Source organism: Panthera leo, chromosome E3 (assembly GCF_018350215.1).
Source record: "Panthera leo isolate Ple1 chromosome E3, P.leo_Ple1_pat1.1, whole genome shotgun sequence".
In the NCBI taxonomy this organism is placed as follows: domain Eukaryota; kingdom Metazoa; phylum Chordata; class Mammalia; order Carnivora; family Felidae; genus Panthera; species Panthera leo.
Window position 1 is genome coordinate 40,679,120 of NC_056694.1, and position 25,537 is coordinate 40,704,656.

General features: G+C 66.1%; 4 protein-coding genes across 6 annotated transcripts; 2 read left to right on the forward strand and 2 right to left on the reverse strand.

Annotated features, from left to right (window-relative positions):
- Positions 1 to 32: 32 nt before the first annotated feature.
- Positions 33 to 8,353, reverse strand: CHTF18 (chromosome transmission fidelity factor 18). 2 transcript variants are annotated; one of them, XM_042922300.1, is made up of 22 exons: positions 8,227 to 8,353; positions 7,826 to 8,020; positions 7,594 to 7,744; positions 7,254 to 7,422; positions 6,740 to 6,832; positions 6,606 to 6,658; positions 6,332 to 6,476; positions 5,651 to 5,860; positions 5,033 to 5,130; positions 4,666 to 4,789; positions 4,431 to 4,582; positions 4,224 to 4,317; positions 3,821 to 3,919; positions 3,602 to 3,732; positions 3,243 to 3,414; positions 2,231 to 2,455; positions 1,999 to 2,148; positions 1,770 to 1,900; positions 956 to 1,100; positions 725 to 841; positions 397 to 454; positions 33 to 323 (listed from the first exon to the last, which is right to left on the reverse strand). In XM_042922300.1, exons 1-22 carry the CDS (start codon positions 8,315 to 8,317, stop codon positions 187 to 189), a joined length of 2,940 nt encoding a protein of 979 aa, XP_042778234.1. In that variant the 5' UTR covers positions 8,318 to 8,353; the 3' UTR covers positions 33 to 186. The 2 variants fall into 2 exon arrangements, with proteins under 2 accessions (XP_042778234.1, XP_042778235.1); XM_042922301.1 differs by lacking the exon at positions 33 to 323 and having other exon boundaries at positions 396 to 454; positions 956 to 1,129.
- A 250-nt stretch (positions 8,354 to 8,603) lies between these two features.
- Positions 8,604 to 11,775, forward strand: RPUSD1 (RNA pseudouridine synthase domain containing 1). Its single transcript, XM_042921587.1, has 6 exons — positions 8,604 to 8,820; positions 9,311 to 9,500; positions 9,599 to 9,722; positions 9,809 to 9,911; positions 10,093 to 10,194; positions 10,676 to 11,775. The coding sequence occupies exons 2-6, from the start codon at positions 9,319 to 9,321 to the stop codon at positions 11,071 to 11,073; spliced, it is 909 nt and encodes a 302-aa protein (XP_042777521.1). The 5' UTR covers positions 8,604 to 8,820; positions 9,311 to 9,318; the 3' UTR covers positions 11,074 to 11,775.
- A 4,873-nt stretch (positions 11,776 to 16,648) lies between these two features.
- Positions 16,649 to 21,314, forward strand: LOC122209849 (mesothelin-like protein). Of its 2 annotated transcripts, XM_042922085.1 has the most exons (13): positions 16,649 to 16,659; positions 16,789 to 16,869; positions 17,026 to 17,152; positions 17,233 to 17,423; positions 17,752 to 17,842; positions 18,050 to 18,191; positions 18,548 to 18,741; positions 18,820 to 18,975; positions 19,043 to 19,170; positions 19,729 to 19,859; positions 19,939 to 20,033; positions 20,248 to 20,503; positions 20,916 to 21,314. In XM_042922085.1, the coding sequence occupies exons 1-13, from the start codon at positions 16,652 to 16,654 to the stop codon at positions 21,179 to 21,181; spliced, it is 1,866 nt and encodes a 621-aa protein (XP_042778019.1). In that variant the 5' UTR covers positions 16,649 to 16,651; the 3' UTR covers positions 21,182 to 21,314. The 2 variants fall into 2 exon arrangements, with proteins under 2 accessions (XP_042778019.1, XP_042778018.1); XM_042922084.1 differs by having other exon boundaries at positions 17,752 to 18,191.
- A 294-nt stretch (positions 21,315 to 21,608) lies between these two features.
- Positions 21,609 to 25,116, reverse strand: LOC122209816 (mesothelin-like). The gene is made up of 11 exons (XM_042922033.1): positions 25,000 to 25,116; positions 24,808 to 24,894; positions 24,106 to 24,149; positions 23,903 to 24,002; positions 23,450 to 23,628; positions 23,221 to 23,376; positions 22,985 to 23,127; positions 22,779 to 22,906; positions 22,325 to 22,419; positions 21,890 to 22,076; positions 21,609 to 21,815 (listed from the first exon to the last, which is right to left on the reverse strand). Exons 2-11 carry the CDS (start codon positions 24,890 to 24,892, stop codon positions 21,727 to 21,729), a joined length of 1,206 nt encoding a protein of 401 aa, XP_042777967.1. The 5' UTR covers positions 24,893 to 24,894; positions 25,000 to 25,116; the 3' UTR covers positions 21,609 to 21,726.
- Between the last annotated feature and the right edge of the window lie 421 nt (positions 25,117 to 25,537).

Sequence of the window (25,537 nt, forward strand, 5' to 3'; positions counted from 1 at the left end):
CTCTTTGTAGGGAGAACACCTCGATAAAGGTGTGGCTTTTATAAAGACTCTTTGATGACGTCCGTGCTTTTGTACATTTTCTGATGGAGAAAAAGCAACAGCACAGCATCAAGCCTGGGCCCTGGGGCGTCTGGTGGGGGGGTTCCAGGGCACCCAGCACGGGTCGAGGTGTCCGGCGCAGGCCCGCTACAGTAGGTCCCGGATGTGCAGGTTGCGCCGCACGGCATTGGAGACGCCCTCCTTGAAGCGAAACCAGACGTCACTCCTGCCCACCGCTGTGCCTATGCGCCACTCGGTCGCATCTGTGTCCGGGGCCACATCTCCTGTGGAGGACGTGTGGTTGCTACTCTGCCTTGCTCCGGCCCCTCCCTCCCTCCCCTCCCTCCCGCCACACACCTGCATTCAGGGCTGGCGCTCTCTTGATGACCACACGACCAAAGAAGTCTCTCTCGGGCTGAAGGAGGCAGGTTGGTCAGGGTCTCAGACTCCCTGCTGTGAGCAGAGGGCCCAGCGGCTGCGGGAGCAGACGCCCACCTCCCCTCCCAGTCTCCCTTCCCTTCAGCCCCTCAGAACCCGCATAGTGGCAGGAGGACACCGTGACCAGATCCAAACGGAGCCAAGTGGAACGCCCTACGCTGAGCAGCAGGGAACCACTGGCAGGCCCCCCAGGGCTGAGCACCAGCCCCATCCCTACCCGCCTGCCCCCCACCCCCACCCCCTGCACCTGTTCCTCCAGGGCCGCTTTCTTCAGGATGCGCTCCAGCCGCTGCTCCTCGTGGCTGCGTGAGGCGGGTGGCTGTGTCCCTTTCTCCCCAGCAACCCCCTGGGGACCCTCCTCTGCCTGCAAAAACAGGTGGCGAAGGCTGACTGCGCAGGGCCACTCCAGGGACAAGGTCCCTTCCAACAGCCCTGCCCTCCTAGGCCTGGCTCTGGCCCGAAGCCTGGGCAGGCTTACCTGGTGGCTGTCCCCAGCCCGGGCCAAGGCCTCTGCCCGCCGCATCTTCTCCATTTCAATCTCGTGGGCGATGAGCTGCTTGGCCTGGTAGGTGAGGGGCTTGCGGGCCGGCAGCTCAGGAAAGCGGCAGACCTCCTCCACATTCCTGCTCTCAGAGTCGGCACAGAGATGTACCTGGTCAGCAGAGACAGGCAGGGGCCACCTGCCACACCAGCCCCAGATGCCAGAATGTAAGAGCTGCAGGGTGGGCCCGGTCCTGGCAACACAATGCCTGAGCCCCACAGCAAGAGAAGATTACCTGCCCCAAACCTCAGTTTCCCCGACTACACGTGGGCACAAGAAGGGAACCCCTCCAGGGCCACAGGATGAAGAAATGAGACAAGGCAAGGCCTGGTCTCAAGTCTGGGGCTGAGTGCTTGGAACGGTCACCACTACTGCTTCCCTGTGACTGTGACAGAGGAAGACGTGCGGCTGGTGCCTCACTGGGTAGCAGGGCCCCGGGGACTATCTCGGGATGGGGAAGCCGAGCCCTGGGGAGCTCAAGGGCCCTCTGCGGGACACTGAGGCAGCGAGAGCCTCCGCAGTAAACCTCAGACCCCAGCGCTGTGCCTGACCTGGAACACCACGCCTCACGATCACATCTGGGCAAAGGCTAAGCAGGAACCGAGCCCCTGCCGCTCCCCCACCGACGGCAACACCAACACACGCGTCGCCGAGACCACGCTTTCAGATTCCCGGCCCAGAGACCGCCACAGCACTTGGAGCCCAGCTTCCTGCCCCCGGCACCCCCGCCCCAGGTGCCGCACAGACTCACGGCTCTAGCCTGTAGACATAGTGCCCGTCGGGCATGCGCTCCTGGCGGTAGGTTAGGCTGTAGGCAAGCATGGTTCCCACAAGGCCGGCCAGCTGCTGTTTCTCACGAGTGCTGTACAGCTGTGTGCTCACCTGGGGACAGGGGGCAGGGGCAAGGGCACGGACGCTGAGCACGGCCAGGGGCCCTCCCCTGTGGGCAGTCGCAACCCCGCCCTGGCTGAGGCACTCACAGGGCGCAGCTTGGGCGCCAGGATGTCCAGAAGCAGGCAGAGGACATCCAGGACGAGGGCCTGAGGTGCAGCTCGGCTGCGGGTAGCGGGCGTCAGGCCCGACACCAGCGTCTGGATGAGGTTCTGTGTCCTGCTTGTCCGGTTCTGGGCCTGGGGCAGAGAGTGAATGGGGCCTGGGTAACCCGGCGTCTCTGGGCCGGCCCCGAGCCCCGGGCTGGGTGCAGGGGCACACCTCCTGCTGGCTGCTGGGGAAGGCGATCCTCGGCACGTGGCTGGAGGCGAAGAGCAGGTGGAAGGCTGCCGGCAGGAAGGGCAGGTAGCGCAGCAACCGGAAGCTCTGGCCGTGGTGGGCGGCCCGGCTCAGCAGGTCGTCAAAGGCCAGCCAGTCGAGCGCCGCGCACACGGCACCCAGGCTGGAGTCCCGAAGCCGCAGGCGCAGGAAGTTGTCAAACAGGCCCTGGGGGTGAGCAGGTGGGTGGGCCCCGAACCCCTCCAGCCGCGGCCCCCAGCCCGCCGTGTAAACACCACCCAACGGGAACCTCCACCTCCCACCGCCCTTCCAAATGCAGGGCCTCGGGACATCTGCAAACATCAGCAAGGGCCCGCCCCAAAACCCCAAAGACAGACCCAAGAAGGCCCAGCCTGCCACCCCGGTGTTCTGACCAAATCCCTGACAGACGCACAAAAGAACCCGACCTCCTCCCTAAAGGAAGTTCCGTCGGTCAGAATCAAGGGCATAGAAAAAGCCCCACTCTCGTTCCTTGCAAGAGTCGTCTCTTTGGGCTACGGCACGACCCCTCCCCGTAACGGTTTCCAGATTTATGGATCACCCAATAATCCAAAGCTGCTTAGTCAGGGAGGCAGCTTAGGCCAGGCTTCCCGGGGGTGGGGGGCACCTGTGCCACCCGCCCAAACCGGAACTCCACTCTGCCCGCTCCGCCCCACCCAGATGGATCCCAACCAGCAAATGGAGTGACCCCACCGCGCACCCGGCCCACCTCCCCACCCTGCCAGCCCACACGGGGCGTCCCCTTCTGGCACCAGCTAGTCCCTCCACCCAGGCCTCTGTCCATTTGCTGTCATCTCTGAGAGATCTCCCCGATGCCCCATGTCCACCACCCCTCGCACCTATCCTGTTTCCCTGACACCATCTGAGGTGTCTCCCACCCGCTGTCTGGGGACAGACACGCAGCCAGGTACTGAGCCACTGGGAGCCCCCAAAAACGTCCCAAGAGCATCATTACCTGGACCACCTTCTCATGCTCGCCTGCAGACGCAGCCACGTGCAGGATGTGGTAGAACCGCTGGGAAGTCGCGGTCAAAGGCACCTCGGCAGGACGGGGCCCCAGACCTGTGGGCCCATCGCCAAGCAGGAGCGTGTGCGGGATCAGGGCCAGGTTCTGGCCCCAGCGTTGCCTGCAGAGGGGTGCCGAGGCTGGAACGGAGCCCCGCCTCTTTATCGCTCTCAGTGGCACCTTGCCACCCAAAGCGGCCTGAGGGTCTGCTCTACTGGTCCTTAACGGGATGGCGGGGAGGCCAAGTGCCCCCAGGGCCTGGGCAGCATTCGGTCTCTGCTGGAGGCAGGGCTGGCCGGCCTGCTTACCTCTGCGCCCGGGGCAGCTGGAAGACCTCCTGCCACACGGAGAAGAGCCCCTTGCGCTGGTCCTTGAGACCCACGCGAGTGGTCTGCACGACCTGCACGCTCAGCTGCCGCCGGCCCCGCCCGTGCAGGAACTGGACACAGGGTGTGCGGGGCAGTGAGAGGCGGCTGAGCCCTGCCTCCCCCGGCCGCAGCCCCTGCCCCACCCGCCCACCTGCCCACCTGCAGGGTGTTGATGCAGGCGCGGATGTCGTTGTCCGTCTTCTCGCAGAGAGCCGCCAGCGCACCCGGGTCGGCCTGCATGCCCCGCCGCAGGGAGATCTGCAGGGAGGCGGGAGGGTGGGCGCTCTCCCCCCCCAGAAACCCACCCCAAGGCCACCTCTTCCCGAGAACACAGGTGAACGCAGGGGAACAACAGCTACAGACTCTGGGGCCCGGCCTCGCTCTGTGCTCGAACCATCTACTGCCAGAGGGCAAACTGGTCCAGTCACCCCCATGCCCAGGGGTCAGCTAGGGGATGGGGCCTGGATGCGAGAGGGGACCAGGACAGGCGCGGCGTCCCCCCACCCCATAGCTGGCCACATGGCCCCCCGGTTGCGTATTCCCCACCACGGCCCTCACCCACCTCTTGTAGCCGCTGCACGAGCCTGGAAGACAGTGTGGGCGGAAAGTGGAGAAGAAAGGCCTGCTGCCTCAGCTGCCGCAAGGAGGGCACAAACCTGTAGGGGGCAGACACGGGCACACACCCGCCCCCAAGGGCAAAGGCCGGGGGGGGGGGGGGGGGGGGGGGGTGCGGCACCCTCCCAGGGGCCCTCTGCTCTCCCCCACTCACTGGTCATTGCAAATGCAGATGACGGGCCTCATCAGGAGTCCCCCCTCAGCCCGGCGTCGCCGTCCCCCACTTGTGGGAACAGCCGGACCCCCAGACTCTGCTTCTTGCGGGCCCTTGCGATCCAGGATGCTCAGAAGAACGTTGACAGCGGCCTGGGGTATGGGCGGAGGACACGGTGAGCCCTAGCCCATCGCCGGCCCACCTGCCCACCCACTGGGGCGCCCAGGAGGCCCACCACAGGGGCCCCGTCGATCTCATCGATGACCAGACAGTTGGGTTTCCCGCCAGCACCCAGCACCGACTCCATCTGCGTGGCCGCCTCGATGCACGTGCGGAAGGCCTCAGGGCTGCGGTCGTCACTGGAACCAGTGAGGCCAGAGGTGGGGCCATCAGGGGAGCGATCGGGGTCCCTGGCAGCACAGGCTCCCAGGACTGGGCCACCAGGCCTACAGCTAGAGGCTACCCTGTGACAGGACCACCCCGCGTCCCAGCGAGCCCTGACAAAGCACGAACTCCACCGCCCAAGACCCCGGGACCAAGCCCCACCTCTGGCCCACCACGGTTTCGGGGGAGTCAGAACAGACCGGAGGCCTGGCACGTACCTCGCATTCAACTCCACCACGCAGTAACCAGCTTGCCGCGCAATCACGTGAGCCAGGGTGGTCTTGCCCAGCCCCGGGGGGCCACACAGCAGCGCCACCTGCGGCGGAGACAGGCCGCCGGATGAAGACAGGCTACCACCCGTACCGCCGCGGAGCCCCCGCCCCGCCCCCGAGGCTGAAACTCCCGTCCCGTGAGGCTCACTCCTAAGGGATGTGCCCCAAGCCCACGGTGGCGAGCACACAAGCACAGACCACACTCAGCGCGCTTGGCTTCCCGCCTACCGCTTCAGAGTCGGAGACAGCGCCGCCCGAGACCAGCAGTGAGGAGATCGGACAGGGGCACAGACGCTGCTAGTGCAACTGACCCCCAGAAACCACCCGCCGTCGCCGTGAGCGTCCTGGAAAGGTACGCGGTCCTCCGAAAGGCAGACTTCGGCCGGGTCTTTAAAGCACGCTCAAATTCCAACTCACGGCGCCGACGTTCCGTGCCAACAGCCTGGCGCTATGACGCCCTCAGCCACGGAGACAGAGGCCCCCAGAGGCCGCACGCGCGCTGGCCACCCGAGAGCACAGCCCCCGGGCTCAGACACGTGTGTGGCACGGCCAGGTGGGGCTCACCTTCTGCCGGGGCCGCCGGCTCGGGTCCAGGTCAGCCTCCAGCATGTCCTCTAGCACCTGCTCGTGGCTTTTCCATTTGCCGGAGGTCGTGGCCTCCTTGCCACCGCGGGCCAGCTCTAGACCGGGTCTGGGCCTCCTCGCAGGCCTCTCTCGGCCGAACACCACCGGGTCCCACAGCTTCAGCCACTTGAGGAGGCAGCGGTTAGTGAACTGCGGGACGGGAAGCGTGGCCTGGAGGAACCGCCAGCGCCAAGGACTCCCCGTGCCCGCCCTTCACGTCAGCCTGCGGTCCCAAGCCCCGAGAGACACACGGGAACGTGGAAGCTAAGGAACAGGTCACCCTGCCGGTGAGTGACAGAGCGAGGCACACACCAGGACCTCCATCCCTACCACCTAACTCCCTCAGGAGACCCCACTGTCCCGCGTGTTCCAGCATCAGCTGCCGGGACAGTGGGGAAGGAAACAGGCTGCAGGCAGGGGGAGCCCTGGACCCCCAGCCCAGGTCGCAGGGGACCTCCAGAACGCCAGCCCCATGCTGGCCTCAGCTTCCCCACATACAGCTCCAAAGCGCAAATCCAAACCCTCTCCACCCTCCCAAGGTCCTTCAAGCTGACAAGAGCAACTCTGGGGCAACAAAGAAATCAGTCACGCTTGAACGGGAACAAGAGAGCGAGGTCTCACGTCATCGCTAAGAAGCTCCGTGTAGCACCGGGGTGCGAACTCATCCACCCAGAGGCAGTGCTGGGAGTCGTCTTGGCTGTCAGCCAGCTCTTCCTCAGGGGCCCCCGAAGTCTGGACCTCCTCTCCCACCTCCTCAGAGCTGAGGCTGGAGAACATCATGCCCTGAGCTGCCGGGCGAGTAGAGGGACTGCACACCCCCCGCCGACTACAGGCTGGAGATCAGCAGTCCAAGAGCCGGTAAGGGTCCCAGGGCTGGAAGGGCCCACCGTGTCACCTGCGAAGCGTGTCTGAGAGCTGACGGGCCTCCTCAAGCAGTTGCTGCCTCCGCTGTGCAAACAGCAGAGACGGGATCAGCATGTCTCCAGCATGCAGTCACCCCAGAGCTACCCTTCTCCTGACAAATCCCACCTCACTGTCGACCTGCTCCTTCAGGGACGCGAAGGACACACCCAACAGGTCCAGCTGGCCACGGCCTCGCCACCAGATATCAAGGAAAGGGTTCTGCATGGAAACGAGGACACCATTTGTCATCTCTCAGAACACAACCACCCACAGACCCTCTCTCGTCAGTGCTCAAGGACCCAGGTGGCGTTTTCTACTGACAACAGACCAACGCAAGGACAAACCGCATCTCCAAACAAAAATCCTAAAGAGAAAATGCACTGGAATGGAGATAGCTTTAAAAAAAAAGGTAAAGGTTAAAACATCAGAGAAAGGGAAAAGAGACACCACAGGAAGGGGACAGTGAAACAGGCCCTCACAGGTGGATGACCGCAGGTCACATGAACTTCCTGAGGGATCCCCAGGGTCTGAGGATTGATATGATGTCTAGGACCCTTTCCTGGACAGCACTGAGCCCGCCAACCCTACGGGAAGGCTGTTGCCAGCCTCTCACCCCCACTTGTGGCCACACAACACTCACCTGCACCCCTGTGCCCACGGGGTCACCCCGCAGCACCAGAAAAGCCCGGCAGCCACCAGTGGAGGTCACACTGACATAGTCCTCCAGGACAGGGGGCCGCCTCAGGACAGGATTTCGAGCTGCTGGAGAGGCCTGAAGGGGACCCACATCAGCACCAGCATCCAAGAGCCTAGGAAGGGACAGATGCTGACCTGGGGACACTCACCTCCTGTGACCATGGCAGGAGAAACTCAGATCCACTCTTGACTATACATTCCTCCCACACACACTCAGCCCCAAGCCTCCCAAAACCTGGGACCCTCCCAAAATCCCTGGGGCATCTGTGCCCCGAGCCACACACCCTTTGCCCCACAGTTCAGGGGGGATCTCCGGACTCGGTGGGGGGGTGATGTCCCCAGCAGGTGAGTCAGGAAGGGGCGGCTCTTCCATTTGCTCAGGTCTGAAGTTCAGCTTCTTCACGACTTCCAGCCTGAGCCGTTTGACCCTGGGGGCTGGGGAGAAAGTCGAAAGTTTCAGAAGCTCTTGCCAAGCCTCACACCCCACCCGTATGCCTTGGGGCTCTGAGGACATACTGGGGGGCAAGGCCCCGTCCCTGGGGTCATGATCGGCCAGCTGCCTCTTCCTGGCACTGCCTTTGTGGTTCCCTGGAGGTCCGCCTGGAGAGCGATGAGTGGCAGCGTCCCCTCCAGCAACGGCCTCCTCGAATGTCAGCCGGGACCGACACACTGCGGGCCAGGGACCCCTGGAGGGCGACGGGGTGGCTGTCCCTGCCGGGAGAGAAGGTTGACAGCAGCGGCGCCAGGTCAGCCTGTACAGGCAACAGCTCCCGCGGCCTGGGGCGCTGGAGGGCCCTTCTCGCTCCGATACGCCCCCGCCTGAGCTCGCTCCAGCCTCCGGGTCCCCCGCCGCCTCCCCTCCTCCGACCAGCCCTCCAGGACTAGGGGGACGAGGCCGAGGCGGGGCCCACGCCCACCTTCCAGTTCGGCCAACACCTCGAGCTCGGCCGCAAACTGGCTATAGAAGTCGTCCTGGCCGCCCCCCAGCTCGCGCTCGGGGTCTCCCATGGCGCCCGCTCACGCTGCACCAACCCGCCGCTCCGAACCTCCCGCGCGGCCGCCGGTGCTGCGCGCCGTTCCCGCCCCTCGCGTCCCGGCGCCGCCAATCAATGGCCGGCGTGCCCGGCGGCTCTCGCCATTGGCCACCGGGAGGAGCGGGGCGGAGGCGGGGCTGCGCGCGCAGGCCGGGCGGGGCCGAGCCAGCGCCGTGGCCTCGGGCGCTCACCATTGGCCGGCACGCCCGCCTGTCTGCGACGAGGGCGGGGAGAGCGCCGGGCTGAGCAGACGCGCCGGAGTCGAAGCGGAGGTCCTGGGCGCTCACCATTGGCCCGCACGGCCGCCCGTCCGGGGCGTGCGCGGGGCGTGGGCGGGGCGTGGGCAGGGCTGCGCGCTCCGGCAGGTCCCGTGAGGCGCGGCTGCGGGGTCGCTGGGTCGCCAGGTGCGGGGACGTGGTGCTGGAGCCGGCGCCCGGCAGCTGCCTCGCGGGCCGGGGCGGCGCGGCTAAGCTGCAGGTCGGTCCGATGTAGGGGCGGGGCAGGCTGCGGGAAGGGCTCCCAGAACCCGTAGGCCGGTGCCCATCAGACGCGGGGGTCGGGGGCTGCCGGGGAGGATTGTATCTGCTTCGGGGCGGGGGATGAGGGCGGAGATGGCCGCCCTCGCTGGGCGCCACGGCCGCCGGGGGTGGGGGGGGTGGGGGGGGTCCGGCAGCTCCTCTCTTGGCCCCTCCCCTCTCGGCAAGCGGCTCCGGTCGCGCGTTGGAGGACTGCCCCGGAGGGGTCCGCGGGGGTGGGCTGAGGCGCGAGACTGCTTCTTCCGGGCTCTGCGTTTGGGTCGGACAACCCCACAGTCAGAGCTGAGAAGTGAGAGTAGAAAGGGATCTAGTGCGTGCGGACGCCGCGTCAGTAGCTTCACGCCGGGGACCCTGGAGAACAGGGATGTACACGCCAATTGCGCAGGACGCTGACGTGCGCTGTACTTCCCGTGGACCCCCGTGCGTTGCAGGCGCCAGCATGGAAGCAGGCCCAGTAGAGAGCCTGTCGGTGGTGTACCAGAGCCAGGATTTCCTGGTGGTGAACAAGCACTGGGACCTGCGCATCGACAGTAGGATGTGGCGTGAGACCCCCACCCTCCAGAAGCAGCTGCGCCTCCGCTTCCCGGAGTTAGCGGACCCTGACACCTACTATGGGTTCAGGTGTGCAGAGGCCAGGCACTGGTGGCCCCCAGCGGCCTCTGCGGGAGGGAAGTGGCCACCCCCAGTCTAGCCACCCCTGATCCGCTGCCCCATGCCAGGTTCTGCCACCAGTTGGACTTCTCCACCAGCGGGGCCCTCTGTGTGGCCTTGAACAAGGCTGCAGCGGGCAGCGCTTACAAGTGCTTCAAGGAGCGCCGTGTCACCAAGGCTTACTTGGCTCTGGTAAGGCCTGACCAGTCTCCGAGGCAGGGGGTTCCCCAGAAGTGGTGGGTGGCCCCGAGGGCAGCTCGTGACCCTCTGCCTGGCAGGTACGGGGACACGTCCAGGAGAGCCGGATGACCATCAACTATGCCATCGGCAGGAACAGCACAGAGGGTCGGGCTCACACCATGTGCATCGAGGGTACACAGGGTACGCGGGCCAGGGGAGTGGGGTCTGTCAGGGGGACATCCCTGGGGACCAGTGGGAGGGGGAGGGTCATCCAGTGAGAAGCCTGAGCGGGCAGGGCCCGGGGAGACAGGTGAGCTGGGCTGGAGTGGATCGGGCCCTAGGCTGGTCCAGCCAACTTCACGCCCTGTTCTCCTCTTCACAGGCTGTGAGAACCCAAAGCCAAGTGTCACCGAGCTGGTGGTCTTGGAACATGGGCTGTACGCGGGCGACCCCGTCTCCAAAGTGCTGTTGCAGCCCCTCACGGGTACGTCTGGGGGCGGGGACCAGGAAGCTGTCCAGGCCCCTTTGCTGTCTGTTAACGATGTCCCTCGCGCCCCTGGCGTGGTCGATGTCTGGCACCCACGTCTCTTCACACAAGGTGCTGCAGTGTCCCTTCTGTTACGCATGAGATGAAACGGTGGCACAGGGGCAGAGTGGCCTGCCTGGGGCCGTTCCGCTATCTCAGCCCCACACGGGGTCTTGCTCCTGGACGTGAGGGCCTCTGGAAGGCCGGCAGGAGTTCTCCAGCGTGCCTGGCCCTGACCCTCCCGGCAGCGACTCTTGGAGTCAACCGCTTCTCTAAATCCCGATGTTCTCGTTTGTACCAGGAAACAGAGAGGTCTGCCGTTTTCAGGGGTTTCGTGGGGCTTCCAGACAGCGACAGGACAGGGCTGGGGCGATGTGGGGGGAGGGGAGGGGCACGGGATGCCCTCCCCACCCTACCTGTTCCCTCGGCACCTCCACAGGCCGGACGCACCAACTGCGCGTGCACTGCAGCGCCCTCAGTCACCCCGTCGTGGGGGACCTGACCTACGGGCAGGCGTCAGGCCGGGAAGACCAGCCCTTCCGCATGATGCTGCACGCGTTTTACCTGCGCATCCCCACCCACACCGAGTGTGTGGAGGCCTGCACGCCAGATCCCTTCGTGCCCACGCTCGATGCCTGCTGGAGCCCCCACACCCTGGTGCGGTCACTGGACCAGCTCGTCCAGGTCCTGAGGGCTGCTCCCGACCCTGAGCCTGCGGAAGGGAGCCCCGGACCTTGCCGCGCTCCCACACCCTCCACCAGGCCCCCCGAGACAGAGGCACAGCGGGCGTCGTGCCTGCAGTGGCTGTCAGAGTGGACGCTGGAACCTGACAACTAAGGGCACCACGGTGGGTGGGAGCGCCAGCTGGGACCACTAGGGGTGGAGGCTTCAGGGGAGAACCCTAGGCCCGTCCCAAGTCGGGGGTGTCCCTGTGTGCGGCGCCCCTGCGGACAGGGACGGAATCCCCTGGCTGTGGCAGCTAGACCTGGAGAGGGGCCGCAAGGCCAGCAGGGGGAGCCAGGCCGCCATGATTCTGGAGGATGAGGCCTTCCTCCGAGCCCCCTCTCCCCCAGGGGAAACCAAGGCCTGCCTTCCTGGCTCCAAAGCTTCATCCCTCGCGGCTTGTTTTTGTAAATTTGCTCAAGGTCTCCCTGCAAGAGGCAGAGGCAAGAGCTGAGCCAGCCTCGAGTTGGGTCCCTCCGGGGCCTCAGAGCACCTGGTCCTCACCGTTCTCAGAGGTCCTGTGTTGGTCAGCCTAGCCTGGCTGGGCCTCCTCTCTTGCAGACCCTGACCCATCCTACCCGTGATACTGCCTTGTGCCTTTGCTTCTACCAGATTCTGCCCCTGGGCCCCCTCCTACCCAGATGGCTTGTGGGGAGGGTCTGAGCCACGCCTCTCGACCCTCTCACAATGCCTAGGCAGCCAACAGTCCCGGATTTGGGCTTGGGAGTGAGGACGACCAGCCCCCATCCCCGGTAACAGCCCCATCAGCCTACTTGCAGCTGAGCGTCAGGGACTCAATAAATACTCAGTGACTGACCCCGTGAGCGATCGTGAATCTGTCCGACGTGGGGGACTTGGGGGTCCCGGATCCCTGCCCTCTTCCCTGCATGGGGCAGACCTCTGCCCTAGGCCCCCCCAGCAGGACCCAGGATGGACCTCATGGTCCCGGCCGCTGACCTGTCCTCCCCCACCGTGCAGTGAGCACCCCACAGCCCTAGTGTGAGGGCCGGGCTCTGGGTAGAGGACCGAAACTGGGTCAGTCCTGTTCCTGGAGATCCCCATTTCTGGCCAAAAACCTTGCAGCATGCATCTGTTCTCACCGGTTCTTCCTAGAACTGTGGTCTCCACGTCCGCCTTAGGGCCCTTCACCGTCTCAGAGGGCCAGCCAGTCTCCAGGGTCGGGGAGAGCAGGAGGCAGGTGTGACCAGCCGCAGAACACTTGTCTGGACACACTGGCCTGGGGGGGCCCACGGGCTGGGCCTACAGAGCCAACAACAGAGAAGTCAGAGGGCTGGGTATACCTCGTAGTCCCCAAGGTAGGAAGGCATGAGGCTAAGGCACACAGGAGTAGGCACCGTCCTGGGGAACGTTCTCCGTGTGCTGCTGCTCCCCGTAAAAGATCTCCTTGGTGCCTTGAATCCCCCCGGGATCCAGAAAGCCACCCACAGGCCAGGTCTGGACCTTGCTTCCTACGGGTAGGCTGGGAGGTTGTCTCCCACCACCCTGTGGGCCTCTAGGCTGAGACTGCAGAGGCCAGACACAGGCGCACACGGCCCGTCTGTGTCCCCGCCCCCCCCCCCCGCCCCGCCCTGGCCATGGGTGGGCAGAGCTGGAGGGTGTGGGGATCGTGCAGGTGCCTCTGGGCAAGGGGGAAAAGGAGAGCTTCCTTAGCAAGAGTGGCAGGACAGGCACTGCTGGTGGGGCCAGAGCATGGGCAGGTCCCCACTGGGGAGCTGCGTGTGCTGGTGGGGCCCAGCCCCCAGCCATGCGGAAGGGCAGCTGGACTTCGGTGAGGCCTGTCCACAGCAGGGGAGGGGGGAGCTGTCTTCAGCCGGTCCCTCTAGCTGTTGGCGCCTTAGGCCCTGGGTCAACACGCCTGCTTGGCGGTGAGGCTGGCTCTCTGGGCACGTGTGGCTCTCCTTGTGGTGCTGATGACAGTAGTTCGGTGGCTGACCCAGCACCATGGGGTTCCAGGCCCCCGTATCCCCCGGGCCCTGCCCCCCTCAGCTGGGGATAAGCCTCCACGGCACCTCCCACTCTACCTCAGGGGACCCATCCTGGGCCCCAGAGCGTGTGCACCACAACTCTTTGCCATTGAGGACACCTGTCTGCTGCCTTCATCCCCTCCCCGCCTCACAGCACGCACACTTACTGACACACACGCTCACGGGGCAGAAAGTGCCGCATGCGTCGCTGAACCCAGGTGCCACACTGGATCCACGTGTGCCTGACGTCCCTGTGGGGAACACATCTATCATTCGCATAGTTGTGGCCGCCCCCAGGCACACGCGTGTGCACAAGGACAGCAGCACACACGACAGCTGCAGACACGCACGTGTACGAATACACACGTGACCCCCCAGGGAACAGACACATTCCCCAGTGGGCAGGGGTGTGCGTTGGGCGGCTGCCAACCGTGAGCTCAGTCTGTCGCTCCGCCGGGGCCGGAGGGCAGGTGTCTGCTGTGCTCAAGGTCCCCCGGGGCGGACACGGCACCGTCACCTGGCACAGCCCTGGTCTCTCCCCTGCACATCTGCCAGGTAGGCATCGCTGCAGGACTGGGTGGCCAGGCAGGCAGGGTGTCAGGCGAGGCATGGAGCCGAGCAGGGACACAGGTGCCCACCCCCTGCACCAGCCCTGTGCCCCAGGGCTCAGCTGCAGGGTCTGACACACTCGATGGGCTGGGGTCCCTAGTGGCTGGAGCACCCGTCACCTGGCTTATACCCCCCTGCATTGGACAGCCACCCCGGGGCGCGGGAGCAGCCTCCCTCTACAGCAGAAGGTCTCCGAGCCCAGGTGAGAAGTGACGGCTGGGGCAGGGCCACCCGAACCTCAGGGCGCAGGCTGGGAGTCAGTGTCGTCGTGGCTCTGGGTGGGGAGCTGAGCCCCTCTGAGCTAACGCTTTGCTCCCTGCAGAGGACAGTAACACCCTGGGTGGAGCGGAATCTAGAAGCCCACAAGCGCCAACACCCTCAGGACCTCCATCTGCAGGCTGGCCAGGGCTGTTCTGGGGCTGTGGTGGGGGTTGTGGCCGGAGGCAAGGTCTGGCTGGGCCTCCAGGTCTCCCTGGAGGAGAAGAGAGCTTTCTAGGCCACCCAGGTGTGGGCACAGGTTAGGGAACCCCTGAAGCTTCAACCCCCAGCTCCCAGCGTGCAGAGGACTTACTGGGACCACCGACCCTGCCCTGCAGCTGTGTGGAGATCTGTTTATCGGAGACAACAGAGCCTGCAGGTGCCACGAGCCCTGACCTGCGATAAGGAAGGCCCCGGGGTTAGGGCTGGCCCCCTTCTGCCGCTCCCTTTGGTTCCGCAGAGCTATTGTTTGTGGGGCTGTTACCCTCCCCAAAGACAGACACACTTGTGGGGCAGCCATCCTGTGTGACCCCAGACTGCAATGCCCTCTCCGTGCCCGGGCCGAGGAGGGCAGGGGACGGTGATGGCGTGGGCCTCATCCCGTCCTATCTCCTCTCCAGCGTGTCCCGAACCCACCGCCCGTGACCCCACACCTTCCTGCACAGCCATGGGCCTAAAAGCAGGTGAGACTGCCCCCCCTCACAAAGGGCACCGTGGACCCTCCGGGGGTGGTTCCCACGGCCGGCTCCTCTCAGGTGGCAGGACCATCTGTGGTCATAGGGACATAGGGAGCCCTGGGCAGACCCTTGACGGATGCCCCCACCAGGCAGGCGCAGCCGTGCCGTGGGGGGGGGGGGGGGGGGGGGCGTCAGCCACTCATGGCCCGTTCTGTTCCAGGTGCCCAGGTGAGCCCAGGCCTCGCCCTCCTCGTGTGGCTCACCGCCCACTGCTCTTGTCCCCAGGCCCAGGGCTTCTCCCAGGAAGGGCTGGATGCCAGCAGGGCTGACCTGTGGGCCAGGTGAGTGCCAGCCCCTCCTGCAGTTCCAACCTACAGGTCACATCCTGGCAGCTGATCCCCTGGCAGGCGGGGGTTGGGGGGTGAGGGGGGGAGGGGGGGAGGGTGCGGCTCCAGGGGCTGCACCTGACGGCCCCGGGCGAGGCTGAGGCAGGGCTGCCCCAGCACTCACCGACCTTGCCCCAAGGTGGCCCAGATCACCCAGTGTCCTGCATCATGTCCCAACCACACCAGAGTAGCCAAGAGTGGGTCCCCCAGGCTGTCGCAGCTGGGGCCGGGGCCGCTGAACCCCTCACCTCTCACACTGCTCTCCCGGCCAGAGTCCTCTCGGCTTTCTTCCCCTGCCCCGAGGCTTGGCTGCTCGCTCAGGTCCTAAACAGAGACTCGGTAATTCCCAAGCACTGTTCAGAGGGCTCATGCGTGGGCTCAGCCACCCTTCCCTTCCCTGGGAGTCAGAGACCTCTCGTGGACCATCAATCACTGACCAATCAGTGTGCTGATTAGGCAGGGCTGGAGACCCAGGCTGAAGTCCCGTGAGACGCCCTCCCCACGCACGGATTTTAGTAGACGCACAGCCTGCGGAGCACTCAGCTAGGAACCAGCCTGGCCGTGGTGACACCGCAGATGCCCGGACCACATCTGCTCCAAACACTCAGCCGTTGCTGGGGCCGGGGAGCTCACTCGAGCTCGGAGCCCCCTGGGACCGGGCCTCAGGCGGGAGCACAGACCCAGAGTCCGGGCCGGGGCCATACTGAAGCCCTGCTCATCACCTGGAGCCTGGGGCCAACTACGTGCCACAGGGGCACAAGTGCGTGCCGAGCGGAGCAGCGGTCTTGCCTGCGCCCAGGCGCCACCAGCCACCCTTCCTGTGTCTCAGCCCCTGGGTGTTGGGGAGCTGACCTCTCTCCTGTGCACTGCAGTCCGGGCTACACCCCCCCCCAACTCACCGCCTGCCTCCTTTCTGCCCAGTGCCAACGCCTCCCTCCTGCACAGCTTCTGGTGCCAGCCGGCCAGCCAGCTGCCCCGGGACCAGCTCTCCGCTCTCATCAGGGCGATGGCGACTCGCCGGGTCCTCCTCAGAGCCTGGCAGGTGAATGGCTGTGGCGGATGGGCACAGGCTGGGGTGCTGAGGGCAGGGGTGTCCCCAGCGCAGGACACGGGCCAGCGGGGGGCCCGCGGGCCCGGGTGGGGGCGAGCTCACGGTGGGGGAGAGAAGGGGGGAGCACTGGGGCCCTGCGGGAGACACCGCCAGCGTCACCACCGCCTGAGGGGTGTCGCTTCAGTAGACCCCGACGCGACAGGGGGTCTGGCCCTCCAGAGGTTGGGCTTTCCCTCCCCTGAGTGATTCTCTGCTGCTGCCCACTTTGGATCATTTCTAGGGCCTTCTCTGCCAATTACCTGCAGACCCCCTGCCTTCTGTTCTTGTGTTCGGGTGAGGGCTTATCCGCCAGGCCTGCGCTGGCCGCTTCCTCCCTCCATCTGTCATGCAGCGTCCCCCTTTGGGACGGGTTCTGGGCCCGGGGCAGATCCCCCAGCCTGCTGGCCTCTCCCCGCGACCCACCACTGATCCAAGCATTGCCCATCCCTGAGTTTAAAGAAACGGAAAGAAGAAAAGCTACCATTTCGTGTCTTTGTAACATTGGTATGAAGTTAGTACCGAACCTAGAACGACCTCCAAGTGAGTCAAGCAACACAAGAAATCCAGGCAGGCGGCCCTGAGATAAATGCCTCTGAGTCACCGTAGCGCAGGGGGGCCCAGGGTGGGGAGGACTCTCGGGCTGGCCTTGACACATCCCGAGAGCGGCTGAGACGGGAAGACGACGTGATGTCCAGGTGAGGCGGGGTCCAGGCAGGCAGGGAAGGGGCCGCCCTGAGGGGGAGGGTAACGTGGCAGAGAGAAGGGGGCCGGGGGAGCCCCGGGCTGGCCGAGCGGGTGACCCATCACCGCCCTGCCCAGCTCAGCTGCCTGGCCAACCTGGCCGCGCTGCACGGCCTCCAGGACGACTTTGAGCTCCACCCGCCGGACCTGCTGCTTTTCTACAAGTGAGTGCCCGCTCCCGGCCTGAAACCTGGGCGGCACAGGCTGAGCGTGCCTCCTTTGGAGTCCCGGGGACCCCAGCTCCCCAGGGATATCCGGGCCGCCCCAGAGCACGATTGGCCGGTCCCCACCCTCCCGACAGCCCCCCAACCCTCCCGCAGCCTGACGCAGGTGAGGGAAGCCGACTGCCGGGCCTTCACCCACCGTGCCGCCCAGGGGGACACAGAGCTGCTGGCCAACCTGCCGGACCAGAGGGCCGCCCTGCAGCGTGTGGCCTTGGCCTGCCTGGTAGGCACCGCGGGCGGGCCCCGGGCGGGCCGGGTGGACCGGAAGCAGGGCCAGGCTCACGCTGACCTGCCGTCCCGTAGGGAGGACCCCGCTTGCGGCTCAGCGCCTCTGACCTGCTGCTCCTCGGGGTCCTGGTGTGCGACATGGACGCGTCCAGCATCGTGGCCGCGGACCCCCGTGTGCTGCAGAATCTGCAGCGCTGCCGTCGGCTGACCGCCCCCCAGCAAGCCGCCCTCAACACGCTGCTGGCCAGTGGGGAGACCACGCTTGGGTAGGCAGGGCCGGAACTCTCTGCCCAGGCCTCCCCCTCCGGAGGAGACCGCCAGTGTGTACCGCTCTGCTGACCTTCGACCTCTCGCCCCGGCTCACAGCCCCACTGACCCCGCAGCCTGGGACACACCGGCTTAGGGGTGCTGCCCCCACCCTCCGAACCCCACGGTCCCCTGCCCCCACACCCGGAGTGGGAGAGTCTCTCCTGAGCAGGGTGTCCCCCGCAGGGCAGGCCCCAGAAAGTGGGTGCTCGGAGAGGGGCAGGCAGCCTCCAGGCCCCGGGGCTGTGCTCCCGACCCTGACACAGTGCCCCCCTTCCCACATGCCAGGCCTCCGGGTTCCTGGAACCTAGAGGGGCTGCAGGCTCTGGGACCCCTGGCCACCTACATCAGCTCCAGCCTGTGGATGCAGGTGCAGCAGGTAGGGTGCTCTGGAGTGGGGGGTTGTCCAGCTGGCTGTGGACAAGGGGAGGGGCGTCCGGCCGGCCTTCCACCAGCCACTCCGCTGGGGACTGGTGTCCCCAGTCCCTCCCTGCCCCAGGGTTTCCATCCATGGGGCGGGAGGGGGAACCAGGGGCCCCTGCCAGCCCCTCGTCAGGGTATGGAGTCTGTATGCCCGCTCTGCCAGGCTGTGGGCCTGGACTTCTTCGGCAGCACGGTGGCCACGTACCGAGCTGGGCGGCTCAGCCAGCAGGACGCCAGGCGCTTCGTCACTGGCTTTCTGAAGGCCAAGGCTGAGTCGGTGTCCTCTCGGCCCAAGCGGGGCACAGGTCAGTGTGGCCACTGTGGCCCGGGGATGCTCTGTCTCCTCCGCTTTGGGCTCCTAACCCTAGGGCGGGCTCACCCAACATGTGGCATGCTGGCCTGGGCGTGGCCTAGGGGTCTGCTTCCAGCCGGGGGGCGCAGGGGGTGGGGGGCGTCGGGGTTGGTTAGAGCCCAGTGGAGCTGAACTGTAAGGTCGGGCCTGGGTTGGGAGTCGAGGTCAAACTCAGTCTGGTCTGGGCACAGTTTTCTTGGCTAGAGGTCAAGCTTGGGGAGAGAGTCAAGGGCAGGCCACATTTAGGAGCGAGGTGGGTGGGGCCCCAGGTCAGCACAGGTCAGCTCCAAACCCCCAACCCACCCCCAGCCACAGGGAGACCCTGCCTCCGCGGGGACATCACGGCGGCCACGCTGCGCGACGACCTCTTTCTGGTGCGCTATGACTGCGTGCAGCTAGAGTCCTGCCTGGGGAGCCGCGTGCTCGAAGCCAACCTGGACCCCCTGCTGCAGCACCCGCTGCCGGCCGAGTGCCAGCGCGTCGTCAAGGCCAAGCTGGCTCGGGTGCGCCGCGGGCCAGCTGCGGGGAAGAGGTGGGCGGGCGCCGGGCGGTGTGGCCTGACCCCCCCACCTCCACCCCAGGTCTACCCGCGCGGGGTCCCCGAGGAGCAGCTGCCGCTCATCGCCTCGCTGGTCTACCTCTACTCCCGCTCCGAGATCGGCCAGTGGAACGTCACGTCCAGAGACACCGTCGTGGCCCTGCTGGCCTCAGATGTGGCCCTGGAGAACCAGACTGAGGTGAGGGCGGTGCGGGGGGGCATGGGGGTGGGGGGCGCCGACCCCGCTGACTCGGCCTCGCCTCCAGGCTGTGCTACAGAAGTACCTGGACCACAACGGCACCCTCACCGGCGCCCTGCTCGTGGCCATCGGGGGCTCCCGCCTCTGCTGGATGAGTGCCAGGCAGATCCAGGCCATCAGGCCCTCGGAGTTCCGGTGAGCCGGCCCAGTGACCCGCCCCCCCCCCCCCCCTCACCGCCCCTCAGCCAAGGAGGGTGGGGCTCGGCCAGGCCACCTGAGGCTGTTAGTTTTCTACGGCTGCACAACAGAGTGCCATTAACCCAGCCGTTTGCGCGGTCTGGAGACCGGAAGTCTGAGATCAAGGCGTCACAGGACCAGCCCCAGCAGGGACGTTCCTGCTTCTGGGGCTGCCCAAACCCCTTGGCCTTCCCGGGCTGGCAGACGCCTCGCCCCGGACTCGGCCTCCGTGGTCACGCGGCCTCGCACTCTGTCTGCGTACAGATCTCCTTCTTGCATCCAGTTGTTAGACCTTGGGCCACGCTAATTCAGCGTGGGGTCATGTTAGAATAGACCTACAGATAGCGACCACGACTCCCGTTTTCAAACAAGACCACCTTCTGAGGCTGGGGCAGGTGCGAGTTTGGGGAGGGACGCTATTAGGCACAGTACAGACGGCGAGAGGAAAGCTGTGGAGGGGAGCGGCCAGGAGCGTGAGGGGCTCCCGGCCTGCCCAGCAGCCTCCTCCTCCCCCAGGCTGGCCGGGGCCCTGGATATCTCCTCCTGCCCTCAGAGCCGGAAAGACGTGCTCTACGCCAAGGCCCGAGAGGCCTTCGGCAGCACCAGGACCACGGCTGCCTATTACCGCTTCATGCGTCCTTACCTTGGTGAGACCCTGCCCTGAGTGCAGCACCCCATCCCCAGAAGCCCACCGCCCCTCTCCCCTCACCACTGCCCGGCCCCCAGGAGGTGCCCCCGTGGAGGAGCTGCGGCATCTGGTCCAGGCGAACGTCTCCATGGACATCGACACGTTCACCAATCTGAACCCCCGTGTGCTGCAGGTGAGCCCTGGGGGCTGCCCGCCCAGGGCAGGCCCAAGAGCCCCAAAGTCAGAGGGATGCAGACCGCGTGAACCCCAGCTCACTGCTGCCCGGCCTCACCCCTGTGCTCACTCCTCAGTCAAGCACTGCCCTGCCAGGTCTGCCCTTGGCCCCAAAGCTGGCCTCTGCGGGACCCTCCGGCCCTCCCCCCACGGCCCCCTCCCTTCCCTCGCAGAGCCTGAGTGTCGGCAATGTGACGACACTGCTGGGCCAGAACGTGGGGGACCTACAGAAGGCACGGAGTCACCCGACCATCAGCTCTTGGCTGCGCAGCCTCAACAGGTCGGCCCTTGGCGAGCTGGGCCTAGACTCGGACCCTGCCGGCCTCAGCGGCCCAGGCCGCTCCACCACCGTCACCCCCAACACCGCGCCCCGGGGGCCCTACCCAGCCCCCACGTCAGGCCTTCCCAGGCACAGCGCCCCCGCCTCTGGTATGCTCCCAACCCGCCCTCGCCTCTGGTGGGCCTTCCCCACTCGGCCCGGTCGGTCTGCCCAGCGCCTCTGTGGACCCCCAACCTCACACTCTGTCGGCCACTCTTTCTGTTTGTCTCCCTGGGTGGCATCTAGGTGACACCGGCCTCACTCTTCACTGGCGACTGAGTTATTGGAGGACAAAATCCCCTCCTCCAAAACCTGCTGAGTGCCAGAAAGTGGGGGGGGGGGGGGGGAGGAGAAGGTGTGCCATCCCTGCCCAGGGCCCAGGACAGCAGCCTACATGGCCTTCCCCAGCTGCAGGGACGGTGTGAGCCTTGAGGGGGTGCCCAGGCCCGGGAGGCGGCGGGACAGCCCGGGGGCGGCTCCCAGCTGGGACTGATGGGTGCTCCCTCCATGTTCTGCCTACAGGCAGCCCACCAGCCCATCTGGGGTACCTGCCACTCTCTGTGGCCCTGCCCTCTGGCCTCCTGTGGCTGCTGTACTGGGGCACCCCAGGGCTCAGCCAGGACTGCTCCTGGGACACCCGCACTATGGCCTCTGAAGACGGCGCCGCCCCAGCACCACGAGCAGGGAAACGGGGACGGGTAGCTGGAGTCCACCACGTCCGGCGTTCTAGGGGCCCGCAGGGCTGGTCCCCACCCACATCCAGCTCCCAGGACACGGAGCTGGAATGAGGATCTGGGCCCACCCCGAGGCTAGCCCTGAAGAGTTGACGGAGATGCTGTCCCAGCCCTCTGGTCTCCCTCAGATGCTGCTGGGGAGGGGGCGTCACTGAGGGATTCGAATAAAAGACAAGGTGACTTTCCAGCCTGTGTCCCTTTGTTCTGAGCCCGAGGAGGGGCAGAGACCCTCTCAGCCGGGAACGGGACTTCCGGCCGTGTCTCCAGACGCTACCCTGAGTGTTGGCCTGGACTCAGAGGGGAGACCCCGGGACTGGAAACAGTGATAGGAAGGCCCTGAAGGCCACCTACCTGCCTGGACTACCTCCCCTGGACCCCCTCCTCCAAGTGCAAATAGGAGGGGCTACAACTCAGGAACCACATCTACCAGGTCAGGGCCTTCCCACCACGTCCTCAGAACACCACAGGGTGCCTCTGCAGGGAAGGAAAGCGTCCTTTTATTGAACCCCAGTCCCCTTGAGGCGGGCCAGGGAGCACCGGGGCCGCTTTGGCCAGGCGGGGCCTCCAGCAGGGCAGGTCCAGCATCCGGAGCAGCGGGCTCAGTTCGGGACCAAAGCCCACAGCAGAGTGGGGACCGCAGTGAGCACAGGTCCGGGTCGGAGCAGGCGGGCGCCCCCTGAGAGGGCCTCTGTACAGAGGGAGTGACTCAGACGCCCCCTGCCGCTCCGCTCTGACCCCACCCAGCCGGCCACCCTGGCCCACCTCGGAAGCTGAGGTCCACGACCAGGTAGCCATTGGGGATGCCGCCTCGGAGCCCCAGGCCCAGACTGTCCAGGTCCTCCTGCCGCTGCCGTGAGATCCAATCCCGCACGGGGCTGCCCTCCCGCGCCGTCTTCAGGCCCACCAGGTTCGGACCCAGAAGGTTTCGGACCTCGGCAACGGTCAGCGGCTGCCAGAGCCCCCAGGGGGCGGTCAAGGGCGCCCTGCCTCACCCACGGAAGGCTGCCGGGCTCTGCTCCGCCCAAACCTCCCGGCGCTTCCCTTCCCGGGCGCACAGACCCTGCCTTGGCCGCTCCAGGATTCGGCGCTCGCCCGGGCGCGAAGGCAGCCCCCGCCTGGCCCCGCCCCTCCCGTGCCCCCGCCCCTGGGCCCCGCCCCCATGTGGCCCCGCCCCGCGGCCCCGCCCCGTGGCCGTACCACCACTGCCTCGGGCCGCAGCGTCCGGAACGTGGCCAAGTCCATGCTTATGTTCTGACGGCTGAGAGCCCGCAGGTCCTCCGTGGGGGCCCCACCTGACCGCGGGGAGAGGGCCCCAAGCGTGAGACCTCGCAACAGCCCCAGTCTTATCCCCTGCGCGGAGGCTGCAAGAAGCCGTCCTCCTTCCCCAAGATTCCCTTTCCCTAAGGAGCTCCTGGGCCCCGGGTTCCCTTGGTGCCCATCTGACCCTCAGGGTGCATGCAGAGGCCGGAGGTGGCCGCGGGAGCATCTGGGTCGGCTCAGAACTCACAGGGTCTCCACCTACACACACTCGTAAGGGCGCAGGGCACAGTGACCACCAGTCACACCAGCAGTAGCCTAGTGAGGGAGGAACTGACGGCTCCTGGGTGGGGAGCCTTGGCCATCACCGCCCCCTGGGTGTACCCTGGCTCACCCAGGTAGGGCTTCATCTTCTCGAGGTATTCAGACCCGCTCATGTTCTGGAAGGCAAGGCGGGCCTTGGGATAGAGTACGTCCATCTGGGCCGGGCGGCATGCATCCAGATCCGGGGGCCGGGCTGCCCTGGAGAGGCAGCAGGGCCCGGACAGTGAGCCCAGGGCGCAGCGTGCCCACCACCCCCGACGGACCCCTGGGACTCACCAAACAACGCTGGGGTGCACTGACTCCAGCTGCTCAGGACTGAGGAAGCACAGGTACGTCGGATGGAAAGCGGCCAGTGTGTCCAGGGTGGCCTTGTCCAGCTGGCCCCTTCCCACCAGATAGCGGGCAATCAGGGCAGCCACCTGTGGAAGGAGGCCACGGGTGCCTTGGGGCAAGGAGACCCACAATCCCCTGGGGTCTGCACGGCCTCACACCACCCGCTCCCTCCCTGTCACCTGAGCATCCATTTTGTGCCCTTTGCTGACTTCAAGAAGAGATTTCACGGTTTCCAGGGACATCGCGTTCCACTTGTGGATGTCCTCGGGGGTGAGCTCAAGGAAGAAGTACCCGAGGTGCCGGACCAGGGACTCAGGGTACCCCTGTGGATAGAGCTGCCCAGGGAGGTGACCGGATGGCTGGGGATGCTCCGGCAGGGTGGGCAGGTATGAGCCCCTCGTGAACTACCTCGTCCAATTTGCGCTTAAAAACGCCCAGCTGCTGGTAGGTGAAGGGCACCGTGTTCACCCGGTCCATCTGAGCAGCCAGCAGGGCCCCATCTACACAGGCCTCCAGCTCCCAGGGCTCGTAGAAGACAAGGTTTTCATCCACCACACGGGCCCTCCGCTCTGGTGGGCAGGCTTTCTCTGTGGGGGCAGGCGGGGGATTGAGGGCTGGACGTCTCTTGTCAACCTCCTCCTCCCAAACCTCAGGGACACAGATCCTGGGCAATGCAGGACCCCCTCCAGGCCTCAGTTTACACATCAGCAGGATGGAGTGATTCTGTGCCTTCTCCGAGGTTGTCACCGTGGAGCAAGCCGAGCAGCCAGAAAGGGCCACGGGTATGGGCAGGTGTGAGCCCACGACCCTACCCCATCCCCGGGTCTCTTGACAGCCAGTGGGACAGGGTTTCCCACTTACTCTCTGTGTCCCGCCGGTCCCTCGGGAGGAGGACAGTCAGCTCAGGCCGCTGCCAAGACTGGTCCCGGGTGGTGCCTTGCAGCCAGGGGGTCATGACACCCTGAGGACAGAGCAGGGCTGTAGCTGAGCTGTGCGTGGCCGGGGGTCCGAGGCCCCCTACCTGGGGCCAGACACCTTCCTCTGTCTCCCCAGAGGGAACTTACCGGTCGTGAGTCTGCAGCCCGGACCCTGGAAGGTAGCACCCACCCTGCAGGGGAAGAGCATAAGGCTGGAAGGGACAGCCAGGGATTCCTGGGGTGCCTGCCACCGGCCCCCACCGTGTGTAGGAAGGAGGCAAAGCTGCTCCCCCAACACTGCGCTCCCCCCACAGACTTAGGCCCCTGCACCCCATGATGTCACAGCCCACCCCACCCCAAGGGGCCCAGGCGTCCCTCATCCTCCTCCTAAGCCTTCACTGCTCCGGCCGAGGAGTTACCCTCTCCATGGACACTCTCAGCTTGGCCTGAGCGCCCATCACTGCCCTGGCTCAGCCGCTAATGCTGCAGGGCGTGGAGGTCCAGCAGGGGGGCCGCCACAGTCACCTCTGGGGACAGAGACACGGCTGACAGCCTGCCCAGGTCTAGGGCACCTACCTACAACTTGGGGCACCCATCTGGAACTCAGGGCACCTGTTCAGGACTCAGGGCACCCGCCGAGATTCGGAGCACCCGCCAAGACTCGGGCCACCTGCCCAGAACTTGGAACAGCTGCCTGACCTCAGGGCACCTGCCAAGGATGGGGGAGGGGGCACTGCCCACGGGCAGGGAGGAGGTGTGGGGCAATGAGAGCCTTTCTTGAGGCCCCTCAGCTGTTTGGGCCCCCACTACTTTGCAGCAGCACCCCCCCCCCGCCACCGCATTACTCACCGAGGCTGAGAAGCAGGAGCAGGAGGCTGCAGTGGGTGGGGGTCCCACGGGACCCCAGGGGAGGCAGAGCAGCCTGCAAGGCCATGTCTGTGGAGGACAGCCAGTCTGATATCCCCACCGTTTGGGTGAACAACCCCCCCCATCCCCCTGACTACCCCCCCCCCCGCACCCCTCCTTTCCCCTCCAACCCACCTGCCTCACCCTGGGCCAGTGCAGGGCCTTATGAGGCTGGACGGTCTCAGAGCCCCACACCGAACCTTCTCAGGCCCCTGCAGGTGGTGTCTCTGCGGCCTCCAGCCCTGCTCTCAGGACTGACCTGTCCACCTGACCCACCCCCTCCGGGAAGCTGGCCCCTCCTGCAGGGGGTGTTGAGTCTGAGTCAGCCAGGCCCCCAGCAGTGAGAGCCCAGGCGGGCAACTGGTTAGGGCAGGGCTGCCTCTGGCCCAGGCTGGCCTGATTCCACATTTGTACCAGAGCTGGGGATAGATTTGAGTGACTCCCCCCCCCCCCCCGCCCCACAACCTGGGGCGTGGCCACTCTCTCCTCCCCATCCTCCTGCTCCTGGCACCTGCCAGGCTTTGTGCAAACCCAGGGCCCGGGTGGACAAGGCCACTGAGGCCCACCTGCCCTCCTGCTTTCTCTTCTGAGGTCCCTCCCAAGACAGAGGCCTCAGTGTCTTGTGGGTACAACACCCCCTCTTACCTGCCAGTCCCTTGGGTGAGGCAGTGGG